At 36.8% G+C, this 15,399-nt stretch overlaps 1 protein-coding gene across 16 annotated transcripts in view; it reads left to right on the forward strand.

The window, feature by feature from the left end:
• KMT2E (lysine methyltransferase 2E (inactive)) overlaps positions 1-15,399 on the forward strand; it is a 93,257-nt gene that overhangs the window by 55,601 nt on the left and 22,257 nt on the right. For all 16 annotated transcript variants that reach the window (XM_060414663.1, XM_042249185.1, XM_060414669.1 and 13 more), the window contains 6 exons: positions 1,660-1,887; positions 2,301-2,431; positions 3,420-3,537; positions 4,565-4,674; positions 12,242-12,506; positions 14,175-14,273. In XM_060414663.1, coding sequence (XP_060270646.1) covers positions 1,660-1,887; positions 2,301-2,431; positions 3,420-3,537; positions 4,565-4,674; positions 12,242-12,506; positions 14,175-14,273 — 951 coding nt within the window. The remainder of the gene's footprint in view (positions 1-1,659; positions 1,888-2,300; positions 2,432-3,419; positions 3,538-4,564; positions 4,675-12,241; positions 12,507-14,174; positions 14,274-15,399) is intronic.

Below are 15,399 nucleotides of genomic sequence, written 5' to 3' on the forward strand. Positions count from 1 at the left end.
TTCCCAGAGTATTGAATATTGAATAGGTCCTTCTTAGTTATCTGCTTTATGTTAGTATATATGTCAGTCCCAATCTTCCAATTTATTCCCCCCCTGACCCTTTCACCCTTGGTAACCATAAATTTGTTTTCTACATCTGTGACTCTGTTTCTGTTTTGTAAATAAATGCATTTGTACCATTTTTTAAGATTCCACATATAAGTGATATCATCATAATTGTCTTTCTCTGTCTTATTTTGCTCAGTCTTACAGTCTCTCCATCCATCCCTGTTGCTGCAAATGGCATTATATTTTGTTCTTTTTAGGGCTGAGTAATATTTCATTTTGGACTGTACCACATCTTCTTTATCCATTCATTTGTAGATAGACATTTAGGTTGTCCATTCATGGATATTGTATATAGTGCTGCAGTGAACAATGAGGTGCCTGTATCTTTTCAGATTATGATTTTTCTGGATATATGCCCAGGAGTGGGACTGCTGAATCATATGGTAGCTCTATTTTTACTTTTTATGGAACATCCATACTGTTCTCAATAGTGGCTATAGTAATTTACATTTCCACCAACAGGATTGGAGGATTCCGTTTTCTCCACACCCTCTCCAGCATTTATTGTTTGTAGACTTCTTGACAATGGCCCCTCAGACCAGTGTGAGGTGTTAACCTCATTTGCTTTGCATTTCTCTAATGATTAGTGATGTTGAACATCTTTTCACGTGCTTATTGGCCATCTGTATGTCTTCTTTGGAGAAATGCCTATTTAGATCTTCTGCCCATTTTTTGATTTTTTTTTTTTCAATTGAGCTGCATAAGCTGTTTGTTTATTTTGGAGATTAATCCCTTGTCAGTCACTTCATTTGTAAGTATTTTCTCCCATTCTATAGGTTGTCTTTTTTATTTTGTTTATGGTTTTCTTTGGTGTGCAAAAGCATTTAAGTTCACTTAGGTTCAGTTTTTAAATTTTTCATTATTTAGGAGGTGGATCAAAAAAGATATTGCTGTGGTGTAGCATTTAGCATTCTTAAAGGTTTTAAAAGGGCATATGGAGGGGGACAAGCACTTAAGCTTAAAGGTCCTTGTTCACACTTTGTGAGACATTTCATTCTCATGTAAAATTTATCTTGTGGACAATTTATTATACATCTTGGAATTACACAAAATTAATGTACCGGAGTATATTTTTGTTACAAACATGGTAAAAGTTGAAGTATTATATCAGAAAATAAGTTTATACTTAATATGCAATACATATAGTTTACATATAATTGCAATTTTTTTCTGGTTAAATACAGTTGTGAGCATACACTAGATATTGGTAGATTCAAAAAAGTTTTTCATATGCTATCTTTTTTTAACCATAGACTGTTTTGGGTTGTTGCAGTTTTATTGATAGCTCCAGTTTGGCTACAGTAGTAAAAAGTTTCAGCTGTTCAGATTAACTCCCCTTCCTTCAGTTTTCCGAGTCGTGTGTCTGGCATCAGTATAAAATGTAGTAAGCTGCTCACTTGTGGTCTTTTTTTTTTTTCCCCCACTGGGACCTACTTAGAAAGCCTATCATTATTTCTAGTTTTATATTCTTTTATATAGATTGTCATAATGTGTCTGTGTGTATAAATACTTAAAATCCAGATATTAATGCTCAGTTTGCTGTGATTTTAGGGCTCAGCTCCTGAGATTGATCCTTCGTCTGATGTTTCAAATTTTGGATGGGAGACAAAAATCAAAGCATGGATGGATCAATATGAAGAGGCAAATAATAACCAATATAGTGAGGGTGTTCAGAGGGAGGCACAAAGAATAGCTCTGAGATTGGGCAATGGAAATGACAAAAAAGAGATTAAATCAGATTTGAATACCAACAATTTGATCTTCAAACCTCCTGTAGAGGTAAGTATATCATTTGACAAAAGATGATAGAATGTTTTCTACTGTGTATTTTAAGTACTTAGACTGAATGCAGTCTGGTTTTATTTTATTTATTTATTTAGGTTGTGCTGGGTCTTCATTGCTGCACACAGGCTTTCTCTAGTTACTCTGCATTGCAGTGCTCAAAGAGAAACTATTGCAGTGGTTTCTGTTAGTGCTGAGCAGACTCCAGGCAAGCGGGCTTCAGTATTTGCAGTACATGGGCTCAGTAGTTGTGGTTCTTGGGCTTAGTTGCTCCAAGGCATGTGGAATCTTCCCAGACCAGAGATTGAACCGTGTCCCTTGCACCGGTGGGCAAATTGTTATCCACTGTACCACCAGGAAAGTGCAGAAGCAATCTGGTTTAGTTAATCTCAACTTTTCTCCCATTGTAGAGCCATATACAAAAAAATAAGAAGATTCTGAAATCTGCAAAAGATTTGCCTCCTGATGCACTTATCATTGAATACAGAGGGAAGTTTATGTTGAGAGAACAGTTTGAAGCAAATGGATATTTCTTTAAGAGGTATATTTATTTCCCCATATTAGTTTTCTGTAGTTAAGTATTAAATTTTTGACTAATTTAACTATAATGTGTATTTTGTTCTCTAAGTAATCATTTTAATATTTAAAACTATAGTGTGGTTGAACAGTGACTAATGATAACTTTTGAACCATGATAAAATATAACTACAGAAAAGATGCAGATGCATTCCTTAGAATCTTACCCATCCTATTTTGTTGATGTCTTAAAACAATCTACTTAAACTGTGGCAGTATAGTATAATGAAAATATCTGATTACCTGATGTTATAAGGAACCCTTTCCATCTAGGATTGCTAGAACCTGCAAAGACCATTGGTGACCATGTCCTTCTTTTATCAGAGTATGTTAGATTTAGTCTTACATTATTGTCACCACTTTCAGCTCTGGCTTTCTTGGTACCGGAAGGACTTTGGAGGCCTCTTCTATCATTTGTGATTTGGGGGATGGGAATTGATGTGATCTTATGATAGCCATTGCATCCCCAAGGTCTGGAAGTATTTTTCTCTCTCTAGGGAAATAACATTCTCAACCTATATACTATAATTACTTAAGTATTTTGTATTGTTATAACTTGTGTTACTTAAGTTACAAAAGATATACAAGAATCTTTCCCTTTTACTTAACAGGTTTGATCTGAAACAGTGCTGTGACTCAAACACTTAAATGGAGTGATAGAAACTTTAATGACATCTCATTATGAATCCTTACATAAAGGCAGTAGTCATTCCCTTTTTATCATTGTTTGTCAGTTTGAATTCCCACCTTGAACTAATTAATTTTCTTTGGTTTAGGTAAGGTTATAGGAGCAGGTAAAAATCTTATTAGCAAGAATTAGCTTAGTGGTTAAGAATGGATTCTGGTATCAGATTGCTGTATTCAAATCTTGGCCTTCCTACTTAATATGACTCTTTTAGGAATTTCTTAAATTCAAAATGTTAATAGTTTCTAATGCATTTCTTTTTTTGTAGACCATACCCTTTTGTTTTATTCTATTCTAAATTTCATGGCCTAGAAATGTGTGTTGATGCAAGGACTTTTGGGAATGAAGCTCGGTTCATCAGGCGTTCTTGTACACCCAATGCAGAGGTTAGCATACATAAATCCTTTGGGGAGGCAGGGGTAGGGAATGTGTGGAATCTGAGTATTAAAATTAAGCACAGAAGTCTGGTGGCCAAAAAAGATCAGCAGTTTGAATCCACTGATGCATTTTCTAGTGCCTAGCATCTTTCCATTACAAAAATTAAGATGATACTGGCTGTGAGGTCTCCAGTTACTTTACACATTGAAGAAATAGTGATGTTCATTCTAAGAGAAAATATTGGACTTCTCTGTTCTGGAAGTTCTATTTATGAGTCAAATATATGCTCTGATTTGATCAAAGTTGATGACAAAGCTGAAAGCTAAAGTTGATTTTATATGTGCTTCTATAAAGTTTTTTTTTTTTAGTTGTGATTTAGAAGTGGTATATAAAATATTTCTGGTTTGTTTTTTCTCATACCAAAATAAACATTTTATAGTTATATAATGTTACAGTTAGGAGTGTAGGGTTTGAAGCCGGACTTGTAGGTTCATGTCTTCTATTTGACTTAACTAGCTTTGTATCCTTGTCTGTGCTTCAGTTTTATCTGTAAAAAGATGTGACGTGGACTAAAGGATTTAATGCATGTAGACTACGTACCTCGAACAGTGTGTACTGTAGAAAAGTATAGTGTTAAACCGTACTTTAACTGTTTACTTATAAACTGTATCATTACTTCTTTTCATTAAATCAAAGATGCCATCAGTTGTAAAACTCTGACTCAGAAATGTTAAAAGGTGAAAAAATGTGCATCATAGAACTGATGAAATAGAGTATTTTCATTCTGATGCTACCAGAGCCTGTATCAAACTTGCACTGATGTATACCTCCTTCCCAGTTGATAATCACTGATTTATGTACAAGTCTTTTTTTTAATGTACAAGTCTTACAATTAATAGCATATTTTCCATGTTCTATTTTGAATTACTTTGAAAAGAAAGTTTTCAAAATTTCAAGATGAGTTGCTTCAAAGATAGAAAGTAATTTATAGAGATACAAAACTACTTCTGGAGATATAAAATTATTCTTTTACAGGTGAGGCATGAAATTGAAGATGGAACCATACATCTTTACATTTATTCTATACAGAGTATTCCAAAGGGAACTGAAATTACTATTGCCTTTGATTTTGACTATGGGAATTGGTAAGTTCAAGTCTGTTGTTTTGAAATAATTTCTAAATGTCCCTATAAAAATATAGGTATTGTCATTACTTTTATAGCATTTAATTTTTACTTACCATTCAGTTCAGTTCAGTCGCTCAGTTGTGTCCAGCTCTTTGTGACCCCATGAATCGCAGCACGCCAGGCCTCCCTGTCCATCGCCAGCTCCCTGAGTTCACTCAGACTCACGTCCATCGAGTCAGTGATGCCATCCAGCCATCTCATCCTGGGTCGTCCCCTTCTCCTCCTGCCCCCAATCCCTCCCAGCATCAGAGTCTTTTCCAATGAGTCAACTCTTCACATGAGGTGGCCAAAGTACTGGAGTTTCAGCTTTAGCATCAGTCCTTCCAAAGAAATCCCAGGGCTGATCTCCTTCAGAATGGACTGGTTGGATCTCCTTGCAGTCCAAGAGACTCTCAAGAGTCTTCTCCAACACCACAGTTCAAAAGCATCAATTCTTCGGGGCTCAGCTTTCTTCACAGTCCAACTCTCACATCCATACATGACCACAGGAAAAACCATAGCCTTGACTAGACGGACCTTAGTTGGCAGAGTAATGTCTCTGCTTTTCAATATGCTGTCTAGATTGGTCATAACTTTCCTTCCAAGGAGTAAGCATATTTTAATTTCATGGCTGCAGTCACCATCTGCAGTGATCTTAGAGCCCCCAAAAATAAAGTCTGACACTGTTTCCACTGTTTCCCCATCTATTTCCCATAAAGTGATAGGACCAGATGCCATGATCTTTGTTTTCTGAATGTTGAGCTTGAAGCCAACTTTTTCGTCTTTCACTTTCTTCAAGAGGCTTTTTAGTTCCTCTTCACTTTCTGCCATAAGGGTGGTGTCATCTGCATATCTGAGGTTATTGATATTTCTCCCGACAATCTTGATTCCAGCTTCTGTTTCTTCCAGTCCAGCATTTCTCATGATGTACTCTGCATAGAAGTTAAATAAGCAGGGTGACAATATACAGCCTTGACGTACTCCTTTTCCTATTTGGAACCAGCCTGTTGTTCCATGTCCAGTTCTAACTGTTGCTTCCTGACCTGCATACAGATTTCTCAAGAGGCAGGTCAGGTGGTCTGGTATTCCCATCTCTTTCAGAATTTTCCACAGTTTATTGTGATCCACACAGTCAAAGGCTTTGGCATAGTCAATAAAGCAGAAATAGATGTTTTTCTGGAACTCTCTTGCTTTTTCCATGATCCAGCGGATGTTGGCAATTTGATCTCTGGTTCCTCTGCCTTTTCTAAAACCAGCTTGAACATCAGGAAGTTCACGGTTCACGTATTGCTGAAGCCTGGCTTGGGAAATTTTGGGCATTACTTTACTATTATGTGAGATGAGTGCCATTGTGTGGTGGTTTGAGCATTCTTTGGCATTGCCTTTCTTTGGGATTGGAATGAAAACTGACCTTTTCCAATCCTGTGGCCACTGCTGAGTTTTCCAAATTTGCTGGCATATTGAGTGCAGCACTTTCACAGCATCATCTTTCAGGATTTGAGATAGCTCCACTGGAATTCCATCACCTCCACTAGCTTTGTTCGTAGTGATGCTTTCTAAGGCCCACTTGACTTCACATTCCAGGATGTCTGCCTCTAGATGAGTGATCACACCATCATGATTATCTGGGTCATAAAGATTTTTGTACAGTTCTTCTGTGTATCTTGCCACCTCTTCTTAATATCTTCTGCTCTTGTTAGGTCCATACCATTTCTGTCCTTTATCGAGCCCATCTTTGCATGAAATGTTCCCTTGGTATCTCTAATATTCTTGAAGAGATGTCCAGTCTTTTCCCATTCTGTTGTTTTCCTCTATTTCTTTGCATTGATCGCTGAAGAAGGCTTTCTTATCTCTTCTTGCTATTCTCTGGAACTCTGCATTCAGATGCTTATATCTTTTCTTTTCTCCTTTGCTTTTCGCCTCTCTTCTTTTCACAGCTATTTGTAAGGCCTCCCCAGACAGCCATTTTGCTTTTTTTCATTTCTTTTCCATGGGGATGGCCTTGATCCCTGTCTCCTGTACAGTGTCACGAACTTTATTCCATAATTCATCAGGCACTCTTATCAGATCTAGGCCCTTAAATTTATTTCTCACTTCCACTGTATAATCATAAGGGATTTGATTTAGGTCATACCTGAATGGTCTAGTGGTTTTCCCTACTTTCTTCAATTTAAGTCTGAATTTGGCAATAAGGAGTTCATGATCCGAGCCACAGTTAGCTCCCGGTCTTGTTTTTTCTGACTGTATAGAGCTTCTCCATCTTTGGCTACAAAGAATATAATCAATCTGATTTTGGTGTTGACCATCTGGTGATGTCCATGTGTAGAGTGTTCTCTTGTGTTGTTGGAAGAGGGTGTTTGCTATGACCAGTTCATTTTCTTGGCAAAACTCTATTAGTCTTTGCCCTGCTTCATTCCGTATTCCAAGGCCAAATTTGCCCGTTACTCCAGGTGTTTCTTAACTTCCTACTTTTGCATTCCAGTCCCCTATAATGAAAAGGACATCTTTTTAAAGTGTTAGTTCTAAAAGGTCTTGTAGGTCTTCATAAAACCATTCAACTTCAGCTTCTTCAGCATTCCTGGTTAGGGTATAGACTTGGATTACCGTGATATTGAATGGTTTGCCTTGGAAATGAACAGAGATCATTCTGTCGTTTTTGAGATTGCATCCAAGTGCTGCATGTTGGACTCTTGTTGACCATGATGGCTACTCCATTTCTTCTGAGGGATTCCTGCCCACAGTAGTTGATATAATGGTCATCTGAGTTAAATTCACCCGTTCCAGTCCATTTTAGTTCGCTGATTCCTAGAATGTTGATGTTCACTCTTGCCATCTCTTGTTTGACCACCTCCAATTTGCCTTGATTTCATGGACCTGACATTCCAGGTTCCTATGCAATATTGCTCTTTACAGCATCAAACCTTGCTTCTATCACCAGTCTGCTACTGGCGCAGACTTACCATTAGGCAATTTAAAATACCTGGAAACAAATATTTTGGTATCAGCTTCCATTATAGCATAGTTGCTTAACTCTTCTAAGTTTTTCTTATTTATTTATTGTAAAAAATAAAAATTCTAAATTTTCTTATTTATTGTTGTTATGTAATGCTTATAGTATAATAATTTGTAATCCTAATTCAGCAATACTGACATTGTTTATGTAAGAATTTTTTTCCTTTTCTTTCTTGTATTTTAGGTAGGGTGTGCAATTTTAGTCATTCAATTAATTTGGTTAATCAATAGAAATGGATGATTTCACTTTTTGCCCCTCAAAAGAAAAGAAAAATTGTGCCAAATTTTCTTTGCAATATAAATTGAAAGGGTTTGTGGAGATCCTGCAAGGAAACTCTGAGAACTATTGTTCTGAAACACTAGGGGGTAAGAAAAGTTAATTCTGAGTATTAAAACATCAATTTAAATTTTCAAAAAGCTTACTGTAAAAAATAATAACACACAGGTCCATGTAGGGAGTTCCCTGGTAACCTCATGGTTAGGATTCTTGGCTTTAACTGCCATGGCCTGGGTTCAGTCCCTGTTCAGGGAATGGAGATCCTGCAAGCTGTGTGAACGCCCCCCCAAAAAGTCCATGTGCCTTCTTTCCAAATTAAGAAAACAAAACACTGTCCACTGAAGGCCCTCATGTTTAGCAGCCAGATTGCATTTCTATTCCCTCTTTCACCAGAGATAACTGCCATCTTTAATTTGGTGAGTTTAATGTTTTTACTATGTCTTTAGATGTCCCTAAATAGTAACCAGTAATTTTGTATGTTTTAAAAATTTATGTAAGTTACTGTCTGTATTATTTTGCATTTACCTTTTCTCGTTCATTACTTTCACGAGATTCAGTTCTTTTGTTATGTGTAGCTCTAGTTCGTTACTTTAACTGCTGATGTGGACTTTTAGATTTACAAAAAATGCTGCATCTGTACATGTTCTCCCCATGATAGGCACCTAGAGGTAGAATTGTTTGGTGGTAGAATGTGTCCAAACTCAGTCTTTACTAGATAAGGATGAATGACCAGTTTATATTCCCAAAGCTTTACTTCCTTGCAGCACTTCTTTACTGTACAACTTAAAAAATCGAAGTTAATCCATGTAGTATCTTTAAAAGTTTGTGTGGTATCTGTTTTACCTGGAGACATTTTTAATGCCCATTATGTTCTCTGTCAGTGAAATCTCTCTTTCTTCAGTGTGCATCTCTACTTGATTGTTGGAGTCAGATTTATCCTGATAACCAAAGTATTTCCTTTTTGGCTCTTTCTCCCCCACCCCTACTCCGCCCCAAGGTTAAATTGCCCAATTTAGCATAATGGCTTTTTGCTCATTGCTTTGAGAGACTGTTTCCCGTAGTGGGTAAAAACACAAAAGCTTTTTATAATATGACTCTCTGGTTTCAAATCCTAGCTCAGTGACTTATGTTAGTTATAGAACCTTGAACCAGTTTGGTCATCTCTCTGCCTCATTACCTCATTATGAGAATAATACCACGTTACAGGAATGTTTAGAAGAATAAGTTAACACATGTAAAAGGTTTCAAACAATTCCTGGTACAAAATAAGTGCTGAATAAATATTACCTGTTGCCGCTGTTACTGTTTGCAGTTTTATTATCCTAAAATCACAAAGAAAATACCCAGAAAGAGTTAGTTTCTATTAATACCCCATTTGGAGAGTTGAAGGGTAGGGCATAATGTTTGAATTCTATCCTTGATTCACAGAATTAGGCAGTTTGATTTGTATCTTTCTACCAGTGTTGATCACTGATCATTGCAAAGAAATAGAGAAGAACAAGAGAATGGGAAAGACTAGAGATCTCTTCAAGAAAATTAGAGATACCAAGGGAACATTTCCTGCAAAGATGGGCTCAACAAAGGACATAAATTGTATGGACCTAACAGAAGCAAAAGATATTAAGAAGAGGTGGCAAGAATACACAGAAGAACCGTACAAAAAAGATCTTCATGACCCAGATAGTCACAGTAGCGTGGTCACTCACCTAGAATCAGATATGCTAGAATGTGAAGACAAGTGGACCTTAGGAAGCATCCCTATGAACAAAGGTAGTGGAGGTGATGGAATTCCAGTGGAGCTATTTCAAATCCTGAAAGATGATGCTGTGAAAGTGCTGCACTCAATATGTCAGCAAATTTGGAAAACTCAGCAGGACTGGAAAAGGTTAGTTTTCATTCCAATCACAAAGAAAGGCAATGGCAAAGAATGCTCAAACTACCACACAATTGTACTCATCTCACACTCTAGTAAAGTAATGATCAAAATTCTCCCAGGCAGACTTCAACAGTACGTGAATCGTGAACTTCCAGATTGGTCAGGCTAGTTTTAGAAAAGTCAGAGGAACCAGAGATCAAGTTGCCAACATCCACTGGATCATGGAAAAAGCAAGAGAGTTCCAGAAAAACATCAGTTTCTGCTTTATTGACTATGCCAAAGCCTTTGACTGTGTGGCTCACAATAATCTGTGGAAAATTCTGAAAGAGATGGGAATACCAGACCACCTGACCTGCCTCTTGAGAAATCTGTATGCAGGCCAGGAAGCAACAGTTAGAACTGAACATGGAACAACAGACTGGTTCCAGATACGAAAAGGAGTACATCAAGGCTGTATATTGTCACCCTGCTTATTTAACTTACATGCAGAGTACATCATGAGAAATGCTGGACTGGAAGAAGCACAAGCTGGAATCAAGATTGCCAGGAGAAATATCAATAACTTCAAATATGCAGATGATACCACCGTTATGACAGAAAGCGAAGAACTAAAGAGCCTCTTGATGAAAGTGAAAGAGGAGAGTGAAAAAGTTGGCTTAAAGCTCAGCATTCAGAAAACTAAGATCATGACATCCGGTCCCATCACTTCATGGCAAATAGGTGGGGAAACCGTGGCAGACTTTATTTTCTTGGGCTTCAAAATCACTGCAGATGGTGACTGCAGCCAGAAATTAAAAGGCACTTACTCGTTGGAAGAAAGGTTGTGACCAACCTAGACAGCATATTAAAAAGCAGGATCATTACTTTGCCAACAAAGGTCTGTCTAGTCAAGGATATGGTTTTTCCAGTAGTACTGTGTGGATGTGAGAGTTGGACTATAAAGAATTCGTAGTACCAAAGAATTGATGCTTTTGAACTGTGGTGTTGAAGACTCTTGAGACGCTTGGACTGCAAGGAGTTCTAATCAGTCCATCCTAAAGGAAATCAGTCCTGAATATTCATTGGAAGGACTGATGTTGAAGCTGAAACTCCAATACTTTGGCCACCTGATGTGAAAAACTGACTCTTTGGAAAAGACCCCGATGCTGGGAAAATTTGAAGGCAGGAGGAGAAGGGGATGGCAGAGGATAAGATGATTGGATGGCATCACTGACTTGATGGGCATGAGTTTGAGTAAACTCGGGGAGTTGGTGATGGACAGGGAGGCCTGGTGTGCTGCAGTCCATGGGGTCGCAAAGAGTCAGACACGACTGAGCGACTGAACTGAACCAGTGTTGAAATGAGCAGGACTATTAGAAACTTGGAAAAGTAAATTATTTTTTATTGTGCTGCTGCTGCTAAGTCACTTCAGTTGTGTCCAATTCTGTGCGACCCCATAGACGGCAGCCTACCAGGCTTCCCCGTCCCTGGGATTCTCCAGGGAAGAACACTGGAGTGGGTTGCCATTTCCTTCTCCTGCATGAAAGTGAAAAGTGAAAGTGAAGTCGTGAACAAACATTAAACTATTCAAAACATGCAAGATGGGAGACTTCTCTTATTGTATAATTCCAGTTTGGGCATTCAACCTGTATCCAGGAAATGGACTAATAAATCTTGGTGGTAGACATAAAGAAGGCAGAAAGTTAAGAAAACTGAAGTGCTCAAAGTGTGATCTTTGGACTCAGATAGACCTGTATTTGAATGTCTTCGCTACTACTTAATGTGTGGCTTTGGACAAGATACTAACCATCTGTAAAATGGGAGTAATAATTATCACTACTGTGAAGAAAATGCAATTATTTTTCAAGCTTCCATTTATTTGAAACAGGGAATACTTAAGGGCAAAAGGAATGAAGGCTCAATTTTTTATCAAGGTAGCTTTTTAAAGAACTCTGGTTATTGAAATCATTCCTTTAAGACAAACTAGTTAAGGTTTGGTATTTATTTACGTAGAGTTTTTTAATTTAAGTCAGATTTAGAGTATTTTATCATTTTCTGCATATATATTTTATAACACGCTGAAGTAAACTTTTGTTTTTTGGCCTTGATATAAGCCATGGTATCATTTTACTTAAAAAGACTTATTTTAGCTTACAGTTTTGTTTTGTTTTTTTCCTTCTATAAACCATCACTGGTGATCCTTATGATTGGTTCTTCTAATTATTATATTGGTTTTATGAGAAAATAAAATTTATTTTGTCATAGTTAACAGGGATGAAAATTAATGAAAAGGAGTGCTTATAATTAGTAGTAGCATAGAGTTTTATAGAGTTACAGCTTAAGGTGGATTAGAAAATTTTAGTTTATTTCTTGAATAAATATTTAAGTGATTTTCTTTCCAGTAAGTACAAGGTGGATTGTGCATGCCTCAAAGAAAATTCAGAGTGCCCTGTTCTGAAACGTAGTTCTGAATCCACGGAGAACATCAATAGCGGTTATGAGACCAGAAGGAAGAAAGGCAAAAAAGAAAAGGATATTTCAAAAGAAAAAGACACACAAAATCAGAATATTACTCTGGATTGTGAAGGAACAACGAACAAAATGAAGAGCCCAGAAACTAAACAGAGAAAGCTTTCTCCACTGAGACTGTCAGTATCGAATAATCAGGTACTGAATTTTATTATTTTAGGACTAACTGGGTTTTTGGTTTGTTTTTTTTTTACATTTTAGTTATGTATTTATTTTTGCTTGCACTGAGTCTTTGTTGATAAGTACAGGCTTTCTCTAGTTACGGGGAGGGAGCTAGTCTTCATTGTGGTGCATGGGCTTCTCCTTGCAGTGGCTTTTCTTTTTGTGGAGCATTGGTTCCAGGCAAATAGGCTCAGTAGTTGTGGCCTGGGGCTCTAGAGCACAGACTCCAATAGTTGTGGTACCTGGGGTTAGTTGCTCCACGGCAACTAACTGGACCAGGGATCTTCCTGGAATCTTCCCAGACTAGAGATCAAACCTGTGTCCCCTACATTGGCAGGCAGTTTGTTATCCACTGTACCACCAGGAAGTCCTCTACTGACTCTTGATGACAGAAATTAACAGAAGAAAATTAATTTGTGATATTTTAAACTTTTTTTTTAATGTAAAATGGCTTAAAATTAAGTTCATTTTACTATTTAATGAAGTATACTTATAAAACACAGATTCTGCCAGAATTCGTACAATATTTATTAAACTATTAAGGAACAGCTCACACAGGAAATCCTTGTAGAATTGAATATAAGATTTTTCTAAGACTGGGTAATTTAAACATTTTTTCCAGATGACACTGTTCTTATGTTTATAATAAATGTTCTTATTGATTAAGAACTCTAAAATCTTAAGCCATAATGTTTCTTTTGATTTGGGACATGCATACATGTGTGCATGCTAAGTCACTTCAGTCGTGTCTGACTCTCTGTGACCCTGGGGACTATACCCGCCAGGCTCCTCTGTCCATAGGATTTTCCAGGCACGAATACTGGAGTGGGTTGCCATCCCCTCCTCCAGGGGATCTTCCTGACCCAGAGATCAAACCCCTGTCTCTTAGGTCTCCTGCATTGGCTAGCAGGAGGTAGGTTCTTTATAGCTAGTGCCACATGGGAAGCCCAATATTTGGGACATAATGAAATACATTCTCTAAGTGTGACATAAGATTTTTGAGAGGAAATTCTCTTAAAAATATGTAAGAGAAATTTGGGGAAAGAGTTTGGCTTGTTCTGCTTCACCAGCAAGTATTTTGTTATATGCCCTCTAAACAAGTGGAAAGACCTTTTAAATGTGAAGATTAAGTAAGATTTTATTCATCTCCAGTGTCTTATTTTCATAACTTTTCCTTAAGTTTTAAATTGAACAGATATCTACTGAGCACTTGGTATTTTGTAGGCACTAGGTTTTTTTTTTTTTAGTTTTTATTTTTAAATTTTAAAATCTTTAATTCTTACATGCATTCCCAAACATGAACCCCTCCCACCTCCCTCCCCATAACATCTTTCTGGTCATCCCCATGCACCAGCCCCAAGCATGCTGCATCCTGCGTCAGACATAGATCAATTCACATGATAGTATACATGTTAGAACATAAACCTAAGGCTTTGTGGTCTCTATAGATAATATTATTGACTAGAATTTTTTAAAACATTATTTGATTGCAGGATTTTGAAAAGTTAAAATTTCTGAAATGAATTTAAGAACAATTTTTATGTTTAATTAGCTCAGGATGAAAGTTATTTAAAATACATTGTTCAGTGTCTGTAGTTTGTAGATGGAGGAGTAGATTCTTAAAGCAGTCTTTCCATCTTTCAGGAACCAGATTTTATTGATGATATAGAAGAAAAAACTCCCATCAGCAATGAGGTAGAAATGGAGTCTGAGGAACAGATTGCAGAGAGGAAAAGGAAGATGGTAAGTTGGAAGGCCAGTAGCAGCTTCACGCTGTCACTTGTATTTAGTGACATTGTTCTTCCCAGAATACTTGTTGCTGCCTTTAGGTGGGCCTTTACCCTGTTCTTTGAAAGTAGCAAACAGGATGGTGTCACCGAGCATTTCTCTTTGGCTTTGTCATTACCATTCAAGTAACTTCCACTAATCTTTTGTATTTTTACTGTATGTTCACTAGACAATTTAGAATTTGTAACATTTATGAAATACGTTTAACATTTTTGAAGCAGTGTACTGTTAATAAATTTTAATGCCAGAATTACTGTTCAAAATGTTTTTCATTATTTAACTAAATGTATCTTTTTTCTTCATAATGTAAAACAAAAATGGAGTTTAAAAGATAATAGCACTAACATGATTTATGCAAAAAGATACTGGCAACTGCTATTTCTGTATCTCATACTGCTATCATAAAATGAGGTTTTCATTAAAAAAAGTTTGGCATTTATACTGCTTGTATTATTTATTTGCAAATACCTGTATAAAAACTAGGACAAGATATTTTCTTAAAAATCCATGGTAATTTAGCAATTGATATAATGTCTAGGCCAGTTAAGAAAATATTGTGATATAGTTTGCCTTAAGATTTGAAAATGTCTTTATTTACCAACTGATGATCTTAGTGTGGGTTTCCCCCACTCCCTTTTTATATGCTTCCTCATTTCCTGTTTCAGTGATCGTGTCGTGTGTCATGGACTCTCAAGTGTCACTATGCTTGGTGGTAGTATCTTTGGATTTTGGTCATTTGTAGGCCTGCTTAAAGTAACTGTTTTGTTGCCTTCATGGTCACTACTCTAACATTGATGTATTGTTGATATTCAAAACTGCAAAAGCGGTGCCAAACTGTTCCGCAGCCGCAGGGTTTCAGAAGCACTGCTCTGATAGGACAAGGGTAGTGTTAGGAATAAGAAAGAAGGAAAACACAGGAGAAAAAATATTGGTGGTTGCTTATAAAGAAAAAGGAGTTTTACCTCTACCTAGAGAAATTATCTTGACCCTTTCCTAAGATTCATTTACATCTAATAAATTACCTATACCTACTCCAAATACCTATGGCCCTTTTTTGACTTGATTTTCAATATTGTCCTAT

Source organism: Ovis aries, chromosome 4, assembly GCF_016772045.2.
Source record: "Ovis aries strain OAR_USU_Benz2616 breed Rambouillet chromosome 4, ARS-UI_Ramb_v3.0, whole genome shotgun sequence".
NCBI classification, from domain to species: domain Eukaryota; kingdom Metazoa; phylum Chordata; class Mammalia; order Artiodactyla; family Bovidae; genus Ovis; species Ovis aries.